The following is a 19,195-nucleotide window of genomic DNA, read 5'->3' as shown; positions in this document are numbered from 1 at the left end:
CTCAAAGCATGAGTACCAGAAATGATACCATTCCCGGGCATGAGGGTTGAATCAGCTGATGGTACATGAATTGAAATCAGCAGTTCCAGTGGGTCACCTACACAATCTTATAACCAGTTTGATAGTTATTTAAGGCCGAATTCCCACTGGAAATTTAATCTAGATACAACCAAGTTTCAAAAGAATCAGCACCTTTTCATTCAGGTTCCAACATCCTAACTGCAGCATGTTTCTAATGAAGACATCTAGGCCTGCCCCTTTGGGGGGGGGTGCCTGCTGTAAGGGGTACAATTGTTAAGCCTCCTGATGATACCACACAGGTTTGGTGAAGTTTGGTTCATGGGGGCCAAAGTTATGGACCCTCAAATGTGTAGCCCCCATCTCCTATTAGCTCACATTGGAGTGTTTTTTTTTTCCAAAAAGGTGCATATACAAGCAGGTCCAGGAAAATCCCATGATTTTTTTTGGGGGGGGGGGAGGAGCGCCAGAAATGGGACTGATCTGTGTTCCATGGTTCAGCTGTGAGGAGATCTCGAGGGAATCTGAATATTTCAGGTGACTGTCCCGAGATTAATCGCCAGTGGGGAAATCACCTATATTTCATGGATTCTCTTGGAGTCCACTGGTTTTTGCCTTGCCGATGCCCAATGTTCTTTGTGGATAAACTGTTAACAGCCAGACTGGTTTAAGTCTGTGGCACAGATGAAATATTAGCATTGAAAGAAATTCTAGTGCAGTATCTTCAGGCACCTAATATTGAAGGTACTGATGGGGAAAATCTAGTTCTACTTCCCTCATTTTTGTACACCCTGAAAGCTGCATTCTAAATCTGTTTACTTGGAATCAAGCTCTACTGATTTTGGTGGACTTAAATCCAAGTTAATGGGCACAATTCGGCCATCATTATTGTTTCCACAGCTGCATTAACTCCTACCTTGATCCTAAGTATATTTATATGGAAATAGTTTCCATTAAAACTTAGCTTTGTTTAAGCTTAGAACTGCCACCTTAATGAATATACAGTGGACATACATGTGAGTACAAATAACAGTTCTCCATCTCAGAAAAGAACCTGCTTTCACAAAGGAAGAACTACGTGCTGCCCTTCCTCCATAACATTAATGACAGTTAATTTCCTTCTTGTCTCTTTGTATCTGTCCTAATATTACAGGTTGTGTGTAAATCATCAGAACAGTTGCCTCAGGGAATGGGCCTGATTGGCCAGTTGAGTGATGTCTATTAGAGAAGCTCCAACTAGCTTAAAATGATGTTTTGCAGCATGTGGGAGAGGCACTGTGCTAGTGAACAATTCCATCACATATGTAGTACCCCCAGGAACAGGGGCTGGAGAAGAGACTCATTGCACTAAGTGCTGTACAAGACAGCAAATAAGAGATAAACACCCCAATAACATAAACAAAGACAAAGGAACGGGGGCCAATTCAGTGGGTGTAGCAAATATGGATATAATTTTGTAGGGTTGCAATTATAGTCTAAGCAGACTCTCTGAATTCTCTCACCCTAGGCTCCAGTGGCCGGATGTGGGGGAGGGCACAGGCCACTGCTCCCCCTGACCTTGTCCCCCTCCCAGTCTCCTCCTGGGCTGGCCATTCTCCTCCTGACACAAGAAGGGCCAAGTTCCTGCATTCTGTTTTGGAGTGCACACCTGGGGGGAGAACCCCACCCTTCCAGGCTTGCTTGGAAAGAGAGCCAGGAGGGCACCCCTCAGCTGCCTCCCCCCTCTTCCTCTGCACATGAGGGTATCCCCTGGAAAGGGAGCATGGTGGGAGAAAGGAAGGGAAAGTGAAAGTCAGCGGGAATGGATGGTGGACCAGAACAGACCAGCCCTTGCTACTGCTCCAAGTTTTGAGGGGTGAACTACCCCTCTCGAAGGGGTAGAAGACTTCTAGAAAAGACTTTTATGTATGGTGTATGGTGGCCCAGCTGAGGGGCCAGCCACTGCCAAAGCCCTTTGGCTGAGGAAGGAGCAGGCTAAGAAGAGTGCATTTTGTGCTTCATGGGGGGGGGGGGGATACATGCTTTCCCTGGGTGCCCTCAGATACCACACTACTAATTAAGCAGATACCACACTACCAATTGAACCTACCTTACAGGGCTGATTGGCTGCTTTGTTCCCAGCTTTGGGGCAGGGCTGGAATTTTTGTAACAGGGAGTTTCCCTTGGCTTAGAGGAATTTCCTGACAGTCTCTGCTCCCTTCCTTTGTGCAGGTATAGGGGAAAAGGCATATCTCCATGAGGGGAGGGGATAGTGACTTTAAAAAAATGAAAGCTGGGAATTCAAATAACTATTTTACAACCACTTTTTTTAAAAAGAGTGGTGCTCTGACACTACCAATAATGACACAGATGCCAACCACATCCTTCCTTGAAAATCCTCATCATTTAAGCCATAAGTGGGAAAAAATAAACTGACTCCACAACTGGAAAAATGCTCAGCAGGGCAGACATGCAGAAGAATCATATCCAAGGCAATTCCAACGTTTGTGGATTGACTCAAAAGAAAATCAGGAGTAACTCCAATATGTGGGAAAGGTCCCAGTTTCAAATCCCACAGTCACCCTTAAAAGTAATTGTGACTGCATTTTAATATAAGAAACCATGGTTTGTTGAACAAACCACAGATGGAATAGTAGATGGCAGGAACTAAACTGAGTCTGCTGGAAATTCCAGATTGTCTGTCCAGTGCTCATCTCCTTTCCCACTGTCAAGCAGAATCTCCGTATCCCAAACACCTTGCATTGCTCTTCTCTTTGCAAACCATCTCTACATCAGCAGCCCACCACCACTGTTGACGGGGCACAATTGACAGGGTGGAAAGGGCACAATGAAACCTAAAGCAACCCCTGAAAAGTTTTCAGGCCACACTTGGCCAAGTCAATTATTAGCTCCACCCCCCCAGCTCCCATTCAAATCTATGAAAAGACTCAGGTCATATGTTGTTTCTTTGGAAGCATTTATTATATTTTGGGGAAAAAATTGTGGAGTAGGTGAGGGTGGGGAACTGATTGATAATGATTGCATTTGTCTGTGAAGTTTACTTGGAAAGAGGTACCTGCATGATTGCCCAGTTCTATGGATGTGGTTTGAGGGGCAATGTTTAAAGTGTTTATATATGGGGATCCAAGTGCCAAACCAAAAACAGACGAGGACCCCCCACACCTTCTCTGTCCAAGGCTCATCTTTTCCTTTCACCACTATGAGTTTATGAAGTGGATACATTGCCATCCCTCTAGTAATTGAGTCCTGGCCCTGTGATGGGACTCAGTGCATGTTCCAATGTCTAAAAGCCACCACAAACTGACTCTCACACAATGGCCTATTATACATGGAATGCTTTCCTCTGGGCTTTTCACTGCACAGCGGGCTTGTAGTATGGTCTCCTCGCATTTCTCTGTTTACAGGCGAGGAGACACTCACTCCTGCCATGCAGGTTTTCTGCAGAGAACTTTCCTGAAGCTCTTTATCTCCTGGTTCTCTTAACTCCATCAATCAACTCCTCCTTAAAGGCACAGATCTCATCACACCCAGTAGTTGCAAGATAAAGCCATTTAAATTGCAATTATATCAATATAGCTGTGATTGTCGTTCTAGTGATATTATAGCCCCTTTCCAAAAATAACCCCAACAATGAAAAAGGTAAAGCAATACCCTGGACCACACTCTGCTGAAGAAGGGAACTCTCCCCCTCCCCCCCCAACTTCCTGCCCCTGCTGCTGCCACAGGAGAAGAGAGAGGTTTCTTTTAAAATAAAGGTATGTTTGAAATAAAGTTTTTAAAAGCCTTCCTGGTCATCAGGGAGGGCAGAAATAGAACGAGTGAATGAGGTGGAGCCAAAAAGAGATGCTGCTTGTACTGTTCCTTGGAAAAGCACTGTTATTATTATTATATCAATATCTCAATATGAGCATTTACAGAAGCAGAAAGGAACAGGTAACAGGCAACACAGAAGAGGGTGAGGGGGAAGGCATGGATGGCAGTGCGAAGGATTGGGAAGGGTGGAGCTTGGTAGGCTGGCTGTTGGCCGAGGGAACATGTCCAGGGCAAAACTATGATCATTGGAAACAGTAGCGTATCTGCCTAGGGACAGGGGGGTAAACCTCTCTCCCCAGGCGCCACTAATCTGGTCACGAGGGGGAGCAAAATCAGCCCCCCATGTGACCAGGAAGACAGACTTCCTGCTGCCTTGTTGTTTTCAGGTGCCTTTGGTGCCGCTCATGTCATTATCAATATGGGCAGGGCCAAGGAAGCCCGAGGACACCACCACCCCAAGCCTTGCCCCCCCTCCAGGCTCCCGGCTCCCAACTCCCAGCCGGCAGCCGTCATTCCCATCCCTCTACTCCTGCATTGACTCCTATGTCCTTTGGTTTGGCAAATTCTGTAGCTACCTAGGGAGCAAATCAGACCCTCACTCAGAAACTGAAATAAAATGAAGAGTTGATTGCTATCCCAACAACAACCATTTTGTGATAGCCTGCCCCAGTGGCAGTCACTCTTCCCCCCCTCCCCCCACAGTAGACTTTTTGTGGTGATGCCCACTATATTTTCTTTAAACTCTAAAAATTTCTCCAGGCTCAATGAGATTGGGAACCCCTGTTCTACACATTACAGAAAGCAGGTTTCAGATGATATTTATGAAGTTGCCTGGGACTTGTTCTTACTGAAATTGGGCACACCCTTCTTACAGTCAACAAAGCTACTTCATGAATGCCTCCATTTCCCCTTCTCCCTCAGTTCTGGGGCAAGAGGAGATAACAATTGCCCTAACAGCTTGGGTGATGGAATGAGTCTCTGGTAAATTCTGCACAGCATTAATGTAATGTCTTTAGGATGTGTTAAACAGATCCATTTTGGCATTTTGTGTTCCCACAGCATGGGAGAACACAAGTGTTGCCAGTCAAAATGGATCTTTTTTTCTCACCTGATGCACGGAACTCTTGTCTGATTCACAGTTGCGTCCGCCATTTTGTGTGCTGCAGCAGATTCTCTGGGAAGATTCCCCAGAGGTCTCCTGTGCTTGCAGCTCAGCTGTGTGCAATTTCACTGTAAACAGTAGATGAATAAAGTTTGTTTTGCCTAGCAATCCTGTGAACCTGTTGTTTTTCCTTTTTGTTTTGTTTTAAGGGAGATGTCTGCAAGCTACAGCAACACAAATATGCGCATATTGCAGCTTCTTTAACTGTGTTTCCATAACTTTGTAGACATCCTCCTCACAGTAAACAAAAAAAAAGGAAAAATGACACATGCACAGGATTGCTAGACAAAACAAACTTTATTCATCTACTTTTTACAGAGAAATTGTGTGCGAATGAGCTGCAAGCAAGGAAATATCTGTGGGGAATCTTCACAGAGAATCTGCTGCAGCACACAAGATGGTGGATTCAAGCGGTGGAACAGCCGGCAGGACACGTCTTCAACCCAGGTTGTTGGGGGAAACATCGTAATATAGCAATTTTTGAAAAACTCGGGTTGAGAGGAATATAATGGGCTGAACTTGGTTTGGGGAAGAGAGCTGTGTGAAGTTCTTCCCCAAAACGCTTTTTATAATGTCCTAAAGATGTTATATTTATGCTGTGCAGAATCCACCTCTGAGAGAGAAGGAGCTTTATTTGGCAGCAAGTGGCCATTATACTTATGTTTATTTGGAAAATATGTTCACACAGAGACAGACAACACCTCTCTGCCTCACTTGAACAGTTTACTTCGAGGCAACACTTATGCGGAAAAATCTGTTTTCCTGAAATGTAGTAGGATTACAAATTTCCAGTGTGCCTCTTAAGGTTCCCATATAATCTTCCTGACGAATATGATAGGTCCCTTTGTTTGCATATCCCTGCACAGTGATACAGGGCTGTGACACAATGCTCATGCTGCTTTTTTACCGCAAGGCCCTGTGTGAGCACTGAGCCGTGCATGTACAGGCTTGTTTTCACAAGCTTGATAACCATACGATGCTCACACCCGTTTCCTCTTAGAGGGAAGAGGATGATTGTTTGGCCTTTTGCCTGTACTCACTGACTGATTCATCTAGGGCTCATAACAAATAGCTTTATCTGTATACAGTGGCTGCTTCCTGCAAGAGTTTCTGCTGATACTGGAGTTAAGGATGCCAGCCTCCAGTTGGGGTCGGGAGATCTCTCAGAATTAATCTCCAGATGACAGAGATCAGTTCCCTCAGAGAAAATGGCCACTTTGGAGGTGGACTCTATAGTATTACATCCCCATTGAGCTTTCTCCCTTCTCCAAACCTCATTCTTCAGAAACTCCACCCCAAATCTCCCAGAATTTCCCAACCAGAAGCTGGCAGCCTTCAATGAAATACATACATCTGTAGAGTTATTTGTGTATAATTGCATATAAAGTATGGTTGCCAACTTTAGGTTGAGAAATTCCTGGAGATTTTTAGATGGAGCTTGGAGTGAGTAGGATTTGGGGAAAGATCTCAGCAGGATATAATGCCATAGAGTCCACCCTTTAAAGCTGTTGTTTTCTGCAGAGGAATTGATGTCTGTCACCTGAAGATCATCTATAATTCCAAGAGTTTTCTAGGCCCTACCTGGAAGTTGGTAGACCTCTAAAAGACAACATTCTCAAGATGTGAAACAGCTTTCCACAGAAGAAAGGAGGGATTGGTGAGGAAAATATCTTCTTTCCGTGCATGCACAGATTATGGGACTTTTTAAACGCAGAGTTTCAGGTCACCCCCATGAAATGTGAGCTCCCAAATACAAGTTTGCCAAGAAAGGGATGGGGATGGGGTCACATACCCTCCTCTTGTCTGGAAACAGACAATAAGGAAAATTAGCAAACTGAGCCTCACTGAGGACAACTGAATTAAAAGCAGCCATGCCAGACCCTCTCAAGGCAGAACTGGAGGGTAAGGAAAAAGTTGAGGAGTCCTTTTCCACCTTCTTGCTTGTCACCCCTGAATGTCTCTATCTGCCTGACCCAGACATTTGTATAAGTACAACTCAGGGTGGGGAATCCCAGTTTTGTGTCCTAATGTGCAGTTTCACATATAGGAGAGATAGAAAGAAAGATGTACACCTGTCAGTGTATTATTACATGCCTACTCATTGGTGTTGGTGGATAGTTCTGGAAACACCTAAGCACTGAACTGGGAACTGAATGTGGGATCTTCCTTTTTGCATTTTGTCCTTTTACCATGTTGCAGATCTGCAGGCAGGTCATAAACAATGACGATCTCAGTTTTCTCCATGCCTTACCTCAGCTGACCTTTGCAATAGTGAGAGACAGCAAATTTATATTCCACTTCTTGAATCCATCCACACACCTAGAAATTGGACTTAGTCAAGTCACAGAACAGTCCATGCATTTATGTAAGCAATAACATATTCCTCTTTAGGAAGATACCATAGGTTCAGTTTCATCCAACCTGATCTTTAACAGGAGCAGAAAACTGCACTTGGGTATGGGTATGGTCACATGGTACGGTTGAAACTTTAACCTTAACCTTAAACAAGAAACAAATACATAATTGATGGTTCTGATTTTTAGGACTACTTTATTCACCATAACAATTTGTGTTGGGGAAAGCACATTAGCAGCAATGAGTGATGGGCGATGTCCATTTCCCTCAGGAATCATATGCCAAGAAGCTAATACCATCCAAGCTATCTATGGCTCATTTCGCACATGCAGAATAATGCACTTTCAAACTGCTTTCAGTGCTCTTTGAAGCTGTGCGGAATAGCAAAATCCACTTGCAAACAGTTGTGAAAGTGGTTTGAAAATGCATTATTTTGCGTGTGCGGAAGGGGCCTGCTGTAAAAAAAACCCCTCTGGAGCAGCACTATTATAGGAGCAAATGCCTTGACCAAAAAGCTCTTAGGAAAGGCAGGGGAGTTCTCAGAACTTCAAATACAACTTTGAAAACTATTACAAATGTTTCTTACTTAAAAGAACTTGGCATACATGCAAAATAGATCAAATTAATTGTGAAGAGAGGCAGGATAATCCAAGAATGGTTGGATTTGGTTGGATCATTTTGGTCCCCCCCCGCCCCCCCGCCCGAAAAGTATTCTCCATGATCTCCACAGTTTTTATGTGTTTCCATTTTAACACTTGGCCATGTATTAAGCTATTCTGCAACTAACCTCTCCTTAATTTTTAAGAAATTGTAACAGGGAAGGAAATTAGCTGTTTTGATTTTGGTATCTCCAGTGAAAGCAGCAGGCCAGAAAAGGCCTTTGTCGGAAAGCTTCACACAATTCTGCAGGTTACAGAATTCACTATTAAGACGTAGTAGCTCAGTAGAAGGCAGCTGCTGCCTACTTAGTCTGATCCTAAGGCATGTTCCCAAAGAGAATGGCTGTCTCTCAGGCACTGGTTTGTTCAAAGAAGTTGATGTTCAACAGTCCTTGAGGTATCCTGGGCTCAGGCTGTTCAGGTCAACATCATCACTTGTTAAGCCAAGATCTTCTGGCTGAAAATGTAAATGGGCTGCAGCATTGTCAAAGGCAGCCCCAAATATAGCACATGATGGTAATCCAGGAGAAAGAGGAAAACTACATCAGGATCAAACATCAGTGATATCAGCCCAGTTGGCCAACAATAACACATGTGAAAACTAAATGTGCTTATCCTATAGAAATTATTGACTAGCAAGTGTATCCAATCTAAGCATTCCATTATTATTTTAAACTTTGTAAGATAGCCCTAAAAATTGTAAATTCAAAAGCAGTGGTACAATATATTGCCTGCACATTATAGATGTAAACCAGCTCACTTGAAGTTCTATTAGATGCTCTTTGCCACTTTTGGGTGAACTCCAGATTTTCTCATCTATTATTTACCTGGGACTTACCTGCTTCAACTCACATATGAGAACACCTAGGACATCTTGAGACTGTTTTTGAGACTGCTCTGCCAGGATTTTTGCGTTGTCTTATCTTCCAAGAATTTTTCAAGGATTTTTTTGCGCTTGCCAGCTGGCTTGCGCATGTGTGTTTCTTTGTCTTCTTTTATGTTATGGCTTATGTCAATTGCATGTTGATTCACTTTTTTCACTTGTGTGGGTTAATAGGTGCCACTAAATAGAACACCTTTAGAAAGGTAAGCAGACACAAATGGTAAAGGAAGTTTCCACAGCAATAGAAGGTGATCATTGTCACTTGCCAAGTTTTATTTAATTGTCCTCCAAATCTTTTTCTAGAACCCTTACTGATCTGCTGAAGCAGCCAGGTCACAGCACATCTGATCTCTTGCCTGATGGCCACATTGGCAGCGTGCAGGTACAGATTGGTGATGGGCATTCTCGAGGATCTCCCAGGAGTAGCAAAGGTGAGTCCCACTTTCTTCCGTGCTGCAGACAATAGAGACGGTCTTGGAGACAATTCAGAATTCACCTGCTGGAGCAACATTATCTGGCTACTTCCTTAATGGCTGCCCACCTCCCTCCCACTCAAAATAAATGACAGCATCTGAAAATGCCGATGGAGACAGACTGATATTTTTGAAGGGTGTGTCAACAGCAGTTGTGGCACCCCACCACCCTTCTCACAGTGTGGATGCAGGTTTTCCCACCTTTATTGAGACTGAGCTGCCTTCCAGGTAGCCAGGCTGTGAGGGTTTTTAATTTATCTGCTCAGCCCAAGGAATTCCAGAAAGTGAAGAGAGCCGTTTTATTTAAAACAAAGTCCCCCTTTTCAAGGCACTAGAGAACTGAGGCAAGTTCATCGAACAAAAGCAAAGATTTATTGAACACAAAGATGGAATGAGAGGAGATATTTCAATGGATGGAAATCAGGCAGGAGTAAACTATATATACGCTTTGGTTTCTGTCACAGGCACAGGATTTAGTCAAGCTTTCTAAGTTTCTCAGTTTCTTAGAGGTAATATTTCTGATGAGGGTAGTGTTTTGTCTTAGATGTTACTGACTTACAGATTGAAAAAGACTGAGTTCTAACAGGCTAGTACCCTTTCTCTCAGTACACACAGTCTTTCTACTGTTAGGCACCAATTCCCCAGGAATCTCCTTCATGAGGTAACTTAAGTAGATCACTACTACAACAGACATGGAATCCTACTATGAGTGTAATTTACTTCCTAACTGGCTTAGAAATTCTTCTGTCTTCCAAAAGATATATTCCCTTCACCCTTTATTTACGGTCACTGTGGAAAGCCTCTCACTGTTCCACTTCAGCCTTGACTACTACATAAATTTTCAGGACTTGTCCGGGCATTTTCTGCTGTCAGCATACACTGACATACCATATATCAGATCCGATTCATTCTCTGACTGAAATCCTCTCAGAGTAGATTTTCCACACAGTTAAGGAATTTGATGTTAACATGCGGGAATCCAAATCCAAAAGATCCCCAATCTTTTCCATCTCATAGAGATACTTCCTGTCTCTATTAGTCAGCTGGTTGTTCTGTCAATCAGAGCACAGGTCAGCTTACCTGAACAGAGTGCTATCAAGTTCCTATGAAGATTTTCCCTGGAACTCTGTGACTACACTTTGTTCCTCTTACTGCACTTCCAAATCTTATTTACTGGTGCAGTTGTCACAGAAGAGGTCCAACCCATAGAGGTCTCCTGCACTTTTAATTACTATGTACTGGGCAAAGATTTGGCAGCAAAGGCAGGGATGAAAAAATGCTGCACTTGCTGAACGTCTCCCTGCCACCTGCCTGTTAAAGCTAGAGGAGCACGTATGAAGGCTACAATTGTGCAGGGATGCCATTTTAGATTTGAAGTGGGGATACAGTCAGCTACTTTGATTAGCTAAATCTGAAGTCTGGTCACACATGGTCTGGTGGAGTAGGAGCTGGGTCCCTTGCTCTGTCTGCGACTGTGGAAACCTGCCTTACAGTCAAAGATGGACTGGAAGTGAAAATCACCCCTGAAAAAGGCCTCTGTAGTGTTTGCAGTCTATACCAGCAGATGAAGGATATATCTTTGCTTTATTAGGACTGCAATAAACACAGTACCAGTCAGGCATCCATCTTGGAATCAGTCCTGTACTAACCCTGCCTTTCTCAGGATCATGCGTTGTCTGACTGCTCAACAAAAAAACCATTTGACTATTATGTGGCAACTATCAGAAATATATTTTACAGCCTCGTCCCCCACCTATTCTATCTTTGCCACACACACACACTGCTCCCACCAGGAAAAGGAGGAAGGGAACAAGGAAGATGCAATCTGCCTTCCCAATTGGCCAGGCCCCACCTCCCTCACCTCATCCAGGGTTTGGGTGCAGGGGGCCACTTCCTTTGCTCCATGCTGGCTGGATGCCACTATCTCCCCCATCCTGCACCATGCCAAGCTGCATGTACCAGGCAGGTGGAGCCCTTCTGGTTCAAGACTGGCCTGACTCCTAGGAGTTGTTTCAGTGCCCATAATCTACCCCTGCTAATACTGTTAAACCATCAGCTCATCTCACTCAATATTGTCTGTGCTTACTGGAAACAAGGCTGAGATCCCAGAGTCATAGGTCTTTCCCAGCACCTGCCTCTTGAGGTCCTTTACTTAGAGATGCCAAGGTCTGAACCTGGGACCTTCTGCTTGTAAACCATGTGCTACTTTCCACAGCAGTATTGCTCTCAAATGGGACTTGAACCCCTCCCATGGGGCCATGTGGGAATTCTCTATCCATGCTCCCTCTAAAGGAGGTTACCGAAGAAGTGAGGTGAATTGCATTCCTAACTTTAGCTACCATTTTGCCAAGTTGGCATTAGGGAAATAATTTGTCTAAATGCTCTTTGATACTAATAAGGCATTAGATTTTGAGGGTGGGGATGGGGTGGGACTAATAAATGCTAATAAAGCTAGCAAGTAACTTTTCCTTCTTTTTCCATTAATTGTCATTGAATGCTTTTATGGTGTATTTTTAAGTATGCTTAAAACAAAAAAAATATTTAAATTGGTGTGTTTTCCTACATCTTTTCCATTTCTGCATCATTTAAGCAGGAGGTTCTGGGATTTCCCTGCAGAGATGCAGCTAGTCATGTTGATGAATGACCTCTGGCAAGGTCAGTCCCACTGTGACAATAATATCACTGTAGCAGTGAGAAGGACAGATTACATGGCAGCCAAAGAAAAGAGGAAAAAAATCCAAACCCAATCTGAAAAAAAACGCTAGGAACCAAAAAGGTTGAGAAGCCTAATAGTTGTCTATTAAAAACATATTAAATATACCTTTTATTGCACTGTGCTTTACTCTTAATAATAGAAAGTTACACATAAAAATCTAAATAGAAAATATACATCCATTAAAAAAAACCACATAAAATACCACAATATTAATTCTATGTTTGTGTGGGTTACTTATTGACCTCTGAAGAAGATCCAGGGAGATCGAAATGCGTCAGGTCTTTCTGTGCTATGTGTTGGGATATTTTATGTATGATCCTAATAGTTTAGGCTTTGTGGTTGTGTTATATTTTGTGATACTGTCTGTGATATTTTATGTGTTTTTTGATATGGATGTGTATTTTCTATTTAGATTTTTATGTACAGCTTCTTATTATTAGGAGTAAAGCACCGTGCAATAAAATGTATTTTAATATATTTATCTATTAGACTTCTCAACCTTAAGGACAGATTATATACACAAAAGCACGCAATCTGATTCCGACTCTTCCATGTCCAAAACTTCCACCTTGTCAATCAGCAGGGGAGGTGGGCAAGGGGCCATTCTCTGCTCTGGTTTATTGTATGCAGAATAGGAGTGGGAGAGAGATTTGCAGCGGCTTCTCCTGTTTCCTTTGTGCTGTGACTCAGTTCTGCCTTGGGCAGAGAGAGAGAGAGACTGCGCTATCTCCTCCTCTCTCCTTTGCCCATAATGACACTTGTCCCAATTTAAATACAAATTCTCTCTCCTCTCTCCCTCCTCCCCATCACCTTTGAACATTGTTTAACTGAAGTGAGAGCTGATGAGTGTCACTTGCTTGAGGCCCTGGAGAATGAAATCTGAGCTATAAGCACATGGGCAGCTTGTGCCACTAGTATTATTATTGTTTACGTCTAATGTGGTGGTGTCCCAAATTCTTAACTAGGGCTGGGAGAATTTTATTTTGTTTCATTAAAGTTGTACCCCGCCCATCCCTGGCCATAGCCAGGCTCAGGGTGGCTTACATTCAATTAAAAACAATACAGAAAATCAACAAAATAAATAAATCAACCTAAATCAGTTCCTCTCCCTATCCCTGATGGTGATAAGTTCCTTTCAGCCTTCTAATTGTGATCTTATTGTGGTCTTATGGTATGCATTTTCCAAAGATGCAAGCGTTGGCTCCAAATTGTTTGCAGTGGGCCGACATGAGAGATTGACAACAGGGGACATGGGAGAGCTTAAAAAGCAAGCAGAAAATCAGGACATTGAGCTGCTAGCATTCATAAGGCTTTTTGCTGTTCCTGTATCTGGTTGCACAACCTTATTTACTCCCATCCACACCCCCGCCCCCAGAACACCGCAGCATTCTATCAAGAGCAAACCCACTTCAGGTCCAAAGAACTTTCCGAAACAGAGCTTCATAACTTTTGTGAGGCATTGTCTTCTTCGGCATACTTTCCTCCTGTTTTATAATTGCAATGACAAGTTGCTATGTGGACACTGCTGAAATCTGCCTGTCTGACCATCCCACCATGTGGTTAATTAAAAGAACATCAATAGATCTAAAGTGCAGCATCACAAATTTTACAATTAGACTCGATAAAGCATTTGACATATAGCCACAGATAAAAAGATCCTCCAAACCCAGTAGTCAGCCTCATTTTCCAAAAGCTTGTTACAAAACAGACATATTTTTAGTAATTTCCAGAGAGCAAGAGTCGCCCACCATTAAAATCACTTTCTTGTCCACACTGGTCTTTCCTTTTTCCTGCTGTTCATCACTACCATATCAAATACCAGTTTAGGACTTCTATTGCCTCAGTTGGCGCCTGTGATACTAAGCATATGGATAGCCTCTGCGTGAAGCCTGCTGGATGACTTTGGGCTAGTTACAGTTCTCTCAGAACCTCTCAGCCCCACGTACCTCACAGGAGGGCATTATAGTTTCCTTTGAGACTCCTTACAGTAAAGAAAAGTGGTGTATAAAAACCAGCTCTTCTTCTTGGATACTTGGCGTTTCTCTTAATCCCCCATTCCTCTGCCCACTTCAGTCTTAGGCGTGTCACTACTTGCTGATAGCAATTTTTTAAACTTACCATAAATGATAAATAACAGAATGTCTGTAAACATATAAATGTCCTTCTCAGAAAAAGCAGATTGTCACTATTGTGGTGGGACCCAAGATATTCGATTGATAGGATATAAGGTAGGAACAGTGAAGAATTACTGCTCTAAACTAACCTTTGGAACAGTTTTGTCAAGGGGAAACATTAAAATGGCTCCAGGCTATAGTCAGGGTTGCACTTACCTTTAACTGTTACTCATCGAGAGTCTTCTGTGCAGGCAAACATTTGGGATGGCACAGGTGCCTCGAGGACAGAGCAACCACTGCAGAGAGACTAAGAAGAGTGGTTGATGGCATTTGAGTTTATTTCTAGAATGAAAACACACCTGCTATTTAGAAACCAGTAAGATCAATATCCAATAAATGTACTGTAAAAAATACAACCAAATAATCATAACAAAACATTCATGTTGTCAATTATAGGGCAAAAGCAAAATGTGTTTTCACATCACTGTCTTCATCAGTGGGCCTTTCCCCACTTACCTTAAGCACCACGCTACTTGACGAGAGTAGCACGGGGTCCCCCGGCACTCCCCACGACAGGGGCGGCGACAGCTGTTGAGCCCCCTCAGCGCGCGGCATCCCAGGCGCTCTTCTTAAGGGCGCCTTTTGATGACCCCACGCAGAGCCCGGGCGCGTGCCTGGGATGCAGCGCGCTGAGAGCAGTGTGCGGCATAGGGGGGGTGGAAGAGAGTGGGGAAAGGCCCAATGATCTCCTGTGGAGAAAACTGCATCTTGAACACACTGTATATTTGTTAGACAGTATGGTCTAGACATATTTGGTCTGTTGTCCCATGACTGTCTACAGGACTTTTCCAGATGTTATGATTATTTTGGTATATTTTGTGCATATTTTATTTGGAGTGGATTTCATTGGTTTCTAAATAGCAAGTTTGTTTTTCTTTTATGTGTGATTTATTTCCCTGACATTTTTATTATTTGCTTTGCTTTGCTTTTGGGGTGGTTGCAGGTTTGAAATTCCCCCCCTCTTTCTATGCCTTAAGTCATCTCCTGCCGTCTCTTTACACTTTCAGACAAGAATCACCTGAACAATGCTGTGGTTAATCCCACCACTGCCACGCAGATTGGACTGCCACATTCACACAACAACTGGTTGCAAATGGCCAGCACTATGCCACACAAGGCACCTGACTATGCCAAATACGCGACTCTCAAGGCTGTAGGTAGGTTCCCCGGGACTGCATGTTGTCTTTAGTGAGTGGGCTGTATTGTTGGATTGCTCCAAAGCTTTGCTTGCCTTGAGATGCTCTGCTTCCCTCCCCATATACTCCCACACACACCCTTCTGGCACACTGGGTGACATCACCCCTTTGTTGTTAACATCCCACACTGCTGAGTTGTAGGTATTATGATTTCATTAATCCCATAGGAGTAGGGATAAGGTGGGAAGGAAATGGGACAGCCATGATTATAGGGAAAGGAGTGGGGAATGCAGACAGAAGGGCTTAAAAATACAGCAATCTGAGAAAGAATGAGACACAAATGGAGGGCAGCGTAGTTGGTGTTGAATACAGAACTGTGTATAAAAATAACTTGCATGGAGAAGTTGCCCTTTAACACACATTAATCATCCTTTTACATACTATTTCTACAGCTATTTTAAAGCTATTTTAATATTTTGAATTTAAAAGAATTAAATAATGGTTTGCCAACATGGCACAGCAGTAGCTGGCTGTGGCATTTGTGGAAAGAAGGATGCCTACATATCCAGCTTATGGTTATCAGGAGCAGTACATCTCTGAAGCAAGCCTAAGGGCTGTTTTTATCTTTTTACTACCTGGTTTGCATAGGGCAGGGAGTATAACTGTATAACTCCCTGCCCTATGCAGATCAGGAAAAGATCAGAGAGAGAATAATATGATAAACCACAGGCCAGATCCCAAGATTTGTGGAGTATGCTGCTTAAGAGATTTCACTTTCATTTTTACTGCTTGCCTCTCCCTCCTCCAGTGGCATTAGTGCCAACGGGACAGGGGGCATGACACCCCGGGCAGGGGCGCAGTGGGGGCGCAGCAGGTACGTGGCAGGGGTGTTCCGGGGCGTCTAGGGCAAGGGCGGGTGGCACTGTGGCAGGGGCACAGGGCGCTCACATGCCCCAGGAGCAGTTCCCCCTTGCTCCGCCCCTGCCCTCCTCACACTTAGCTCCTTGTGCAAGTCTATTCCACTCCAAACAATCTTCTATTAATTGAACTTCTTGAAACTTCACACTTAAGAGGGAAAGGGTTGATTCTGTGTATATTCTGTGTATATAGATTTGCAAAGTAACCACAGGATTAAAATCTTTTTCTCAGCTCTGAATGTTTATGTTATAACATTTTTACCTTGAAGAAGAGGCAATTATCACTGCAGACACAAATTCACTGTTTTGAGAATTGCAAAACCAAGCATCTGTGATAATATCTTCAAGATGGAAAAACTGCCCAAAATAATCTTATCAAAACTTCTGGAAGAGCATGACATTGTGAATGGAATTATTTTACCAAAAAATGTAAACACTGTATGAATATTCTGTCTCATGCTACATAATTAAAAACTAATCATTTCATAATGAATAACCTTTGGACTTAAATGTATCTTAAATTTAAAAAAACTATTTAAACTATAGATTTTTCCACAAAAAGCATTTTACTTTAAAAAAAATCCACTTTAAATTTTAAAAATCAATTTTAAAAAACCCCATTGATTTTTAATCACCCTAATTTAAATTGTGTGATGCCCTCATTAGCAAAAAGATGGCAATCATATTTTCATTCATTCTTGTCGGTTTGCAGCAGTAAAATTAAGCAAATAAAAGAAGCTACCAGGCTAAACCTACCAACCAGAATTGCAGCTTAAGCCTGCTTTCTAAGGAGTCAGCTCCACTGAAAGAATGAGACAACTGAATAAATGTACTTTGAATCTGACTAAGGGTGCAGCTCTAGTTTTTACTATAGAGACAAGCATGACAGGATTGTTATGGGAATATGATGATATATTAAGGCTGATGTCAAACTACTGTTATAGTTCAGCTTCTAGCAGGTAACAGAGGAGTAATGCTAAGCAGTACTAATGGGACATGTTGAAAGGACCAAAAGAGGCAAAACTTATTGTGACTTCATTTTCTGTTCTAGAAAGTGCTCCTGAAGAATTCTACAAGCACTTCCCCATGGTAGACATGCATCCTTCAGGCACTCTGTCCTTTCCTCCGTTGACACTACATCAGAAAGACATCCCACCTCTCCAAGATGGCTGTGGCTTGATCGGCATGGCAACACCAGGGCAGAAGGCCAAAGTGATGAAATCTAATGCCCACATTCTAGCAAGCAGCCCAGCCTTTAAAGGTGGCTGGGATCACAGCCATCCTGACCATCGGAGACAGGCCTACACCACCAAGCGTCAATTCAGCGTTGAGAAGCTGCCTGAGGCATTCAACCAGACACCTACTCACTATGGCCAGCAACAGCGATCCTTTCCCACCAACAGCAAGACCGAGGTCACTGTCTAGAACAGAACTGCTTTTTATTATTGTGTTTCCCCATTACTTTGAAATATTCTAGCCGCCTGGGAGGTGGGGATGTTCTTGCCAAACTAGAACACTTGTTGTGACATATCAGCGTAACTCCCCACTGGCACTGCCAGGTTTTGTGAGGGAGCAAGGGAAATGTAAAGAAAAGAGTGGTCAGCAGTACTTCTAAGCTATCCATAGCTCCTGCCAGAACTTTTGGTGTGGCCCTCTGTTTTCTGTGTTCTGACTGAACTTGGTCAACATGCATGGGGAAACCAGCATGCATGTTGCTCTGTGATTTGATGCATGACCGTTCTTTCTTGTTCACCTCTTCATTACAGCATACATACACAGCAAAATGGTCAGAGTCAACAGGAAACCTAAGGGACCCCCACTGTTGCGATAAAAGTGAAAACAAATATGCTTCTGACCTGACCTGCCATTGCAGGAAGAAAGACTATCAGGATTGAGACTAACAACAAGACAAAACTCTTGCAATAATCAACCAACCGCTACATTGTGTTTGCACATTTGCCCAGTATTACATTCCTTCTTGACTGTGCTTCAGTAAATGCAAAAAATGTGGCAATTGGGGGGAGGGGGGATAACAATACTGAAAGTAGAAACACACTGTACAACAGGGAGCTTGACAAGGGCTGGAAGAAAACTTTAAAGTTTCCTTCATTCTTTGTTTGATTCTTGTCCTTCTCCTGTAGACTTTCTGGTTTAAGGCCCATTTGTTATTGTCTCTTCTTGCATATAAATCTTTTGTGCCACTGGCATGTTTGTCTTCCACTGATCACTGCACACTGAGCAAATGTTGGAGTACTGTTTGTTGGGATACTTCCCTCAAGTGTGAAAAGGCTTGCGCCAAATCCCTGGCATGAAGACATTGGAGCACTGCCAATAATTGTTGGTGGGGGGAGGGGGAAGAGAATATAAATTGGATTTGTATATCTCATTTGTTACCTACTCCATGGTGGCTTCTTGTAAAAACTTAAGCTACAAGTTGAAAAGTCAGCTTAATACAGAATTGGTCTAAAATCGAAAACGTGTGTGTGTGTGTATGTGGGCAAGAAAGCAAAAGATTACTACAGCCCGGAAACCACACAGCACCCAAAAGATTACTACTTTGAGGAAAGCATGCATGCAGGTTTTCATGGGAAGCTCACGGTCAATCTGTCACCGAGTCTTCCTTCTGATGCTTTGTCCAAAATGAAGTAGGCATTGTAGCTCTGCTTTCTTTCATCACCATCCACTATGGAGAGGAGCCACCTTTTAAAAAATGTAGCTGTGGTGAGGAATCTATGAACATGTAAAGCATGGGACTGGCATCTAGCATAGGAGCCAACTGTTTTCCTTTTAGCAAACTGTTTTTAGGGATGACACATGTATGCAACTGTACAGGAATTCCTTCTGCTGTCATCTCTTTTAAATGTATTCACCTTTTCTGCTGAAGATTGA

General features: G+C 43.0%; 1 protein-coding gene across 1 annotated transcript in view; it reads left to right on the top strand.

The window, feature by feature from the left end:
• The window catches only part of SHISA8 (shisa family member 8), a 37,022-nt gene extending 18,240 nt beyond the window's left edge, over positions 1-18,782 (top strand). The window contains exons 2-4 of the mRNA XM_048502254.1: positions 9,194-9,321; positions 15,261-15,410; positions 17,358-18,782. Coding sequence (XP_048358211.1) covers positions 9,194-9,321; positions 15,261-15,410; positions 17,358-17,731 — 652 coding nt within the window. The 3' untranslated portion in view covers positions 17,732-18,782. The remainder of the gene's footprint in view (positions 1-9,193; positions 9,322-15,260; positions 15,411-17,357) is intronic.
• Positions 18,783-19,195: the final 413 nt, after the last annotated feature.

The sequence above is a fragment of the Sphaerodactylus townsendi genome, linkage group LG06, assembly GCF_021028975.2.
Source record: "Sphaerodactylus townsendi isolate TG3544 linkage group LG06, MPM_Stown_v2.3, whole genome shotgun sequence".
Classification (NCBI taxonomy): domain Eukaryota; kingdom Metazoa; phylum Chordata; class Lepidosauria; order Squamata; family Sphaerodactylidae; genus Sphaerodactylus; species Sphaerodactylus townsendi.
Note: the sequence above shows the minus strand (reverse complement) of the source record. Positions and strands in the feature narration are given on the sequence as shown.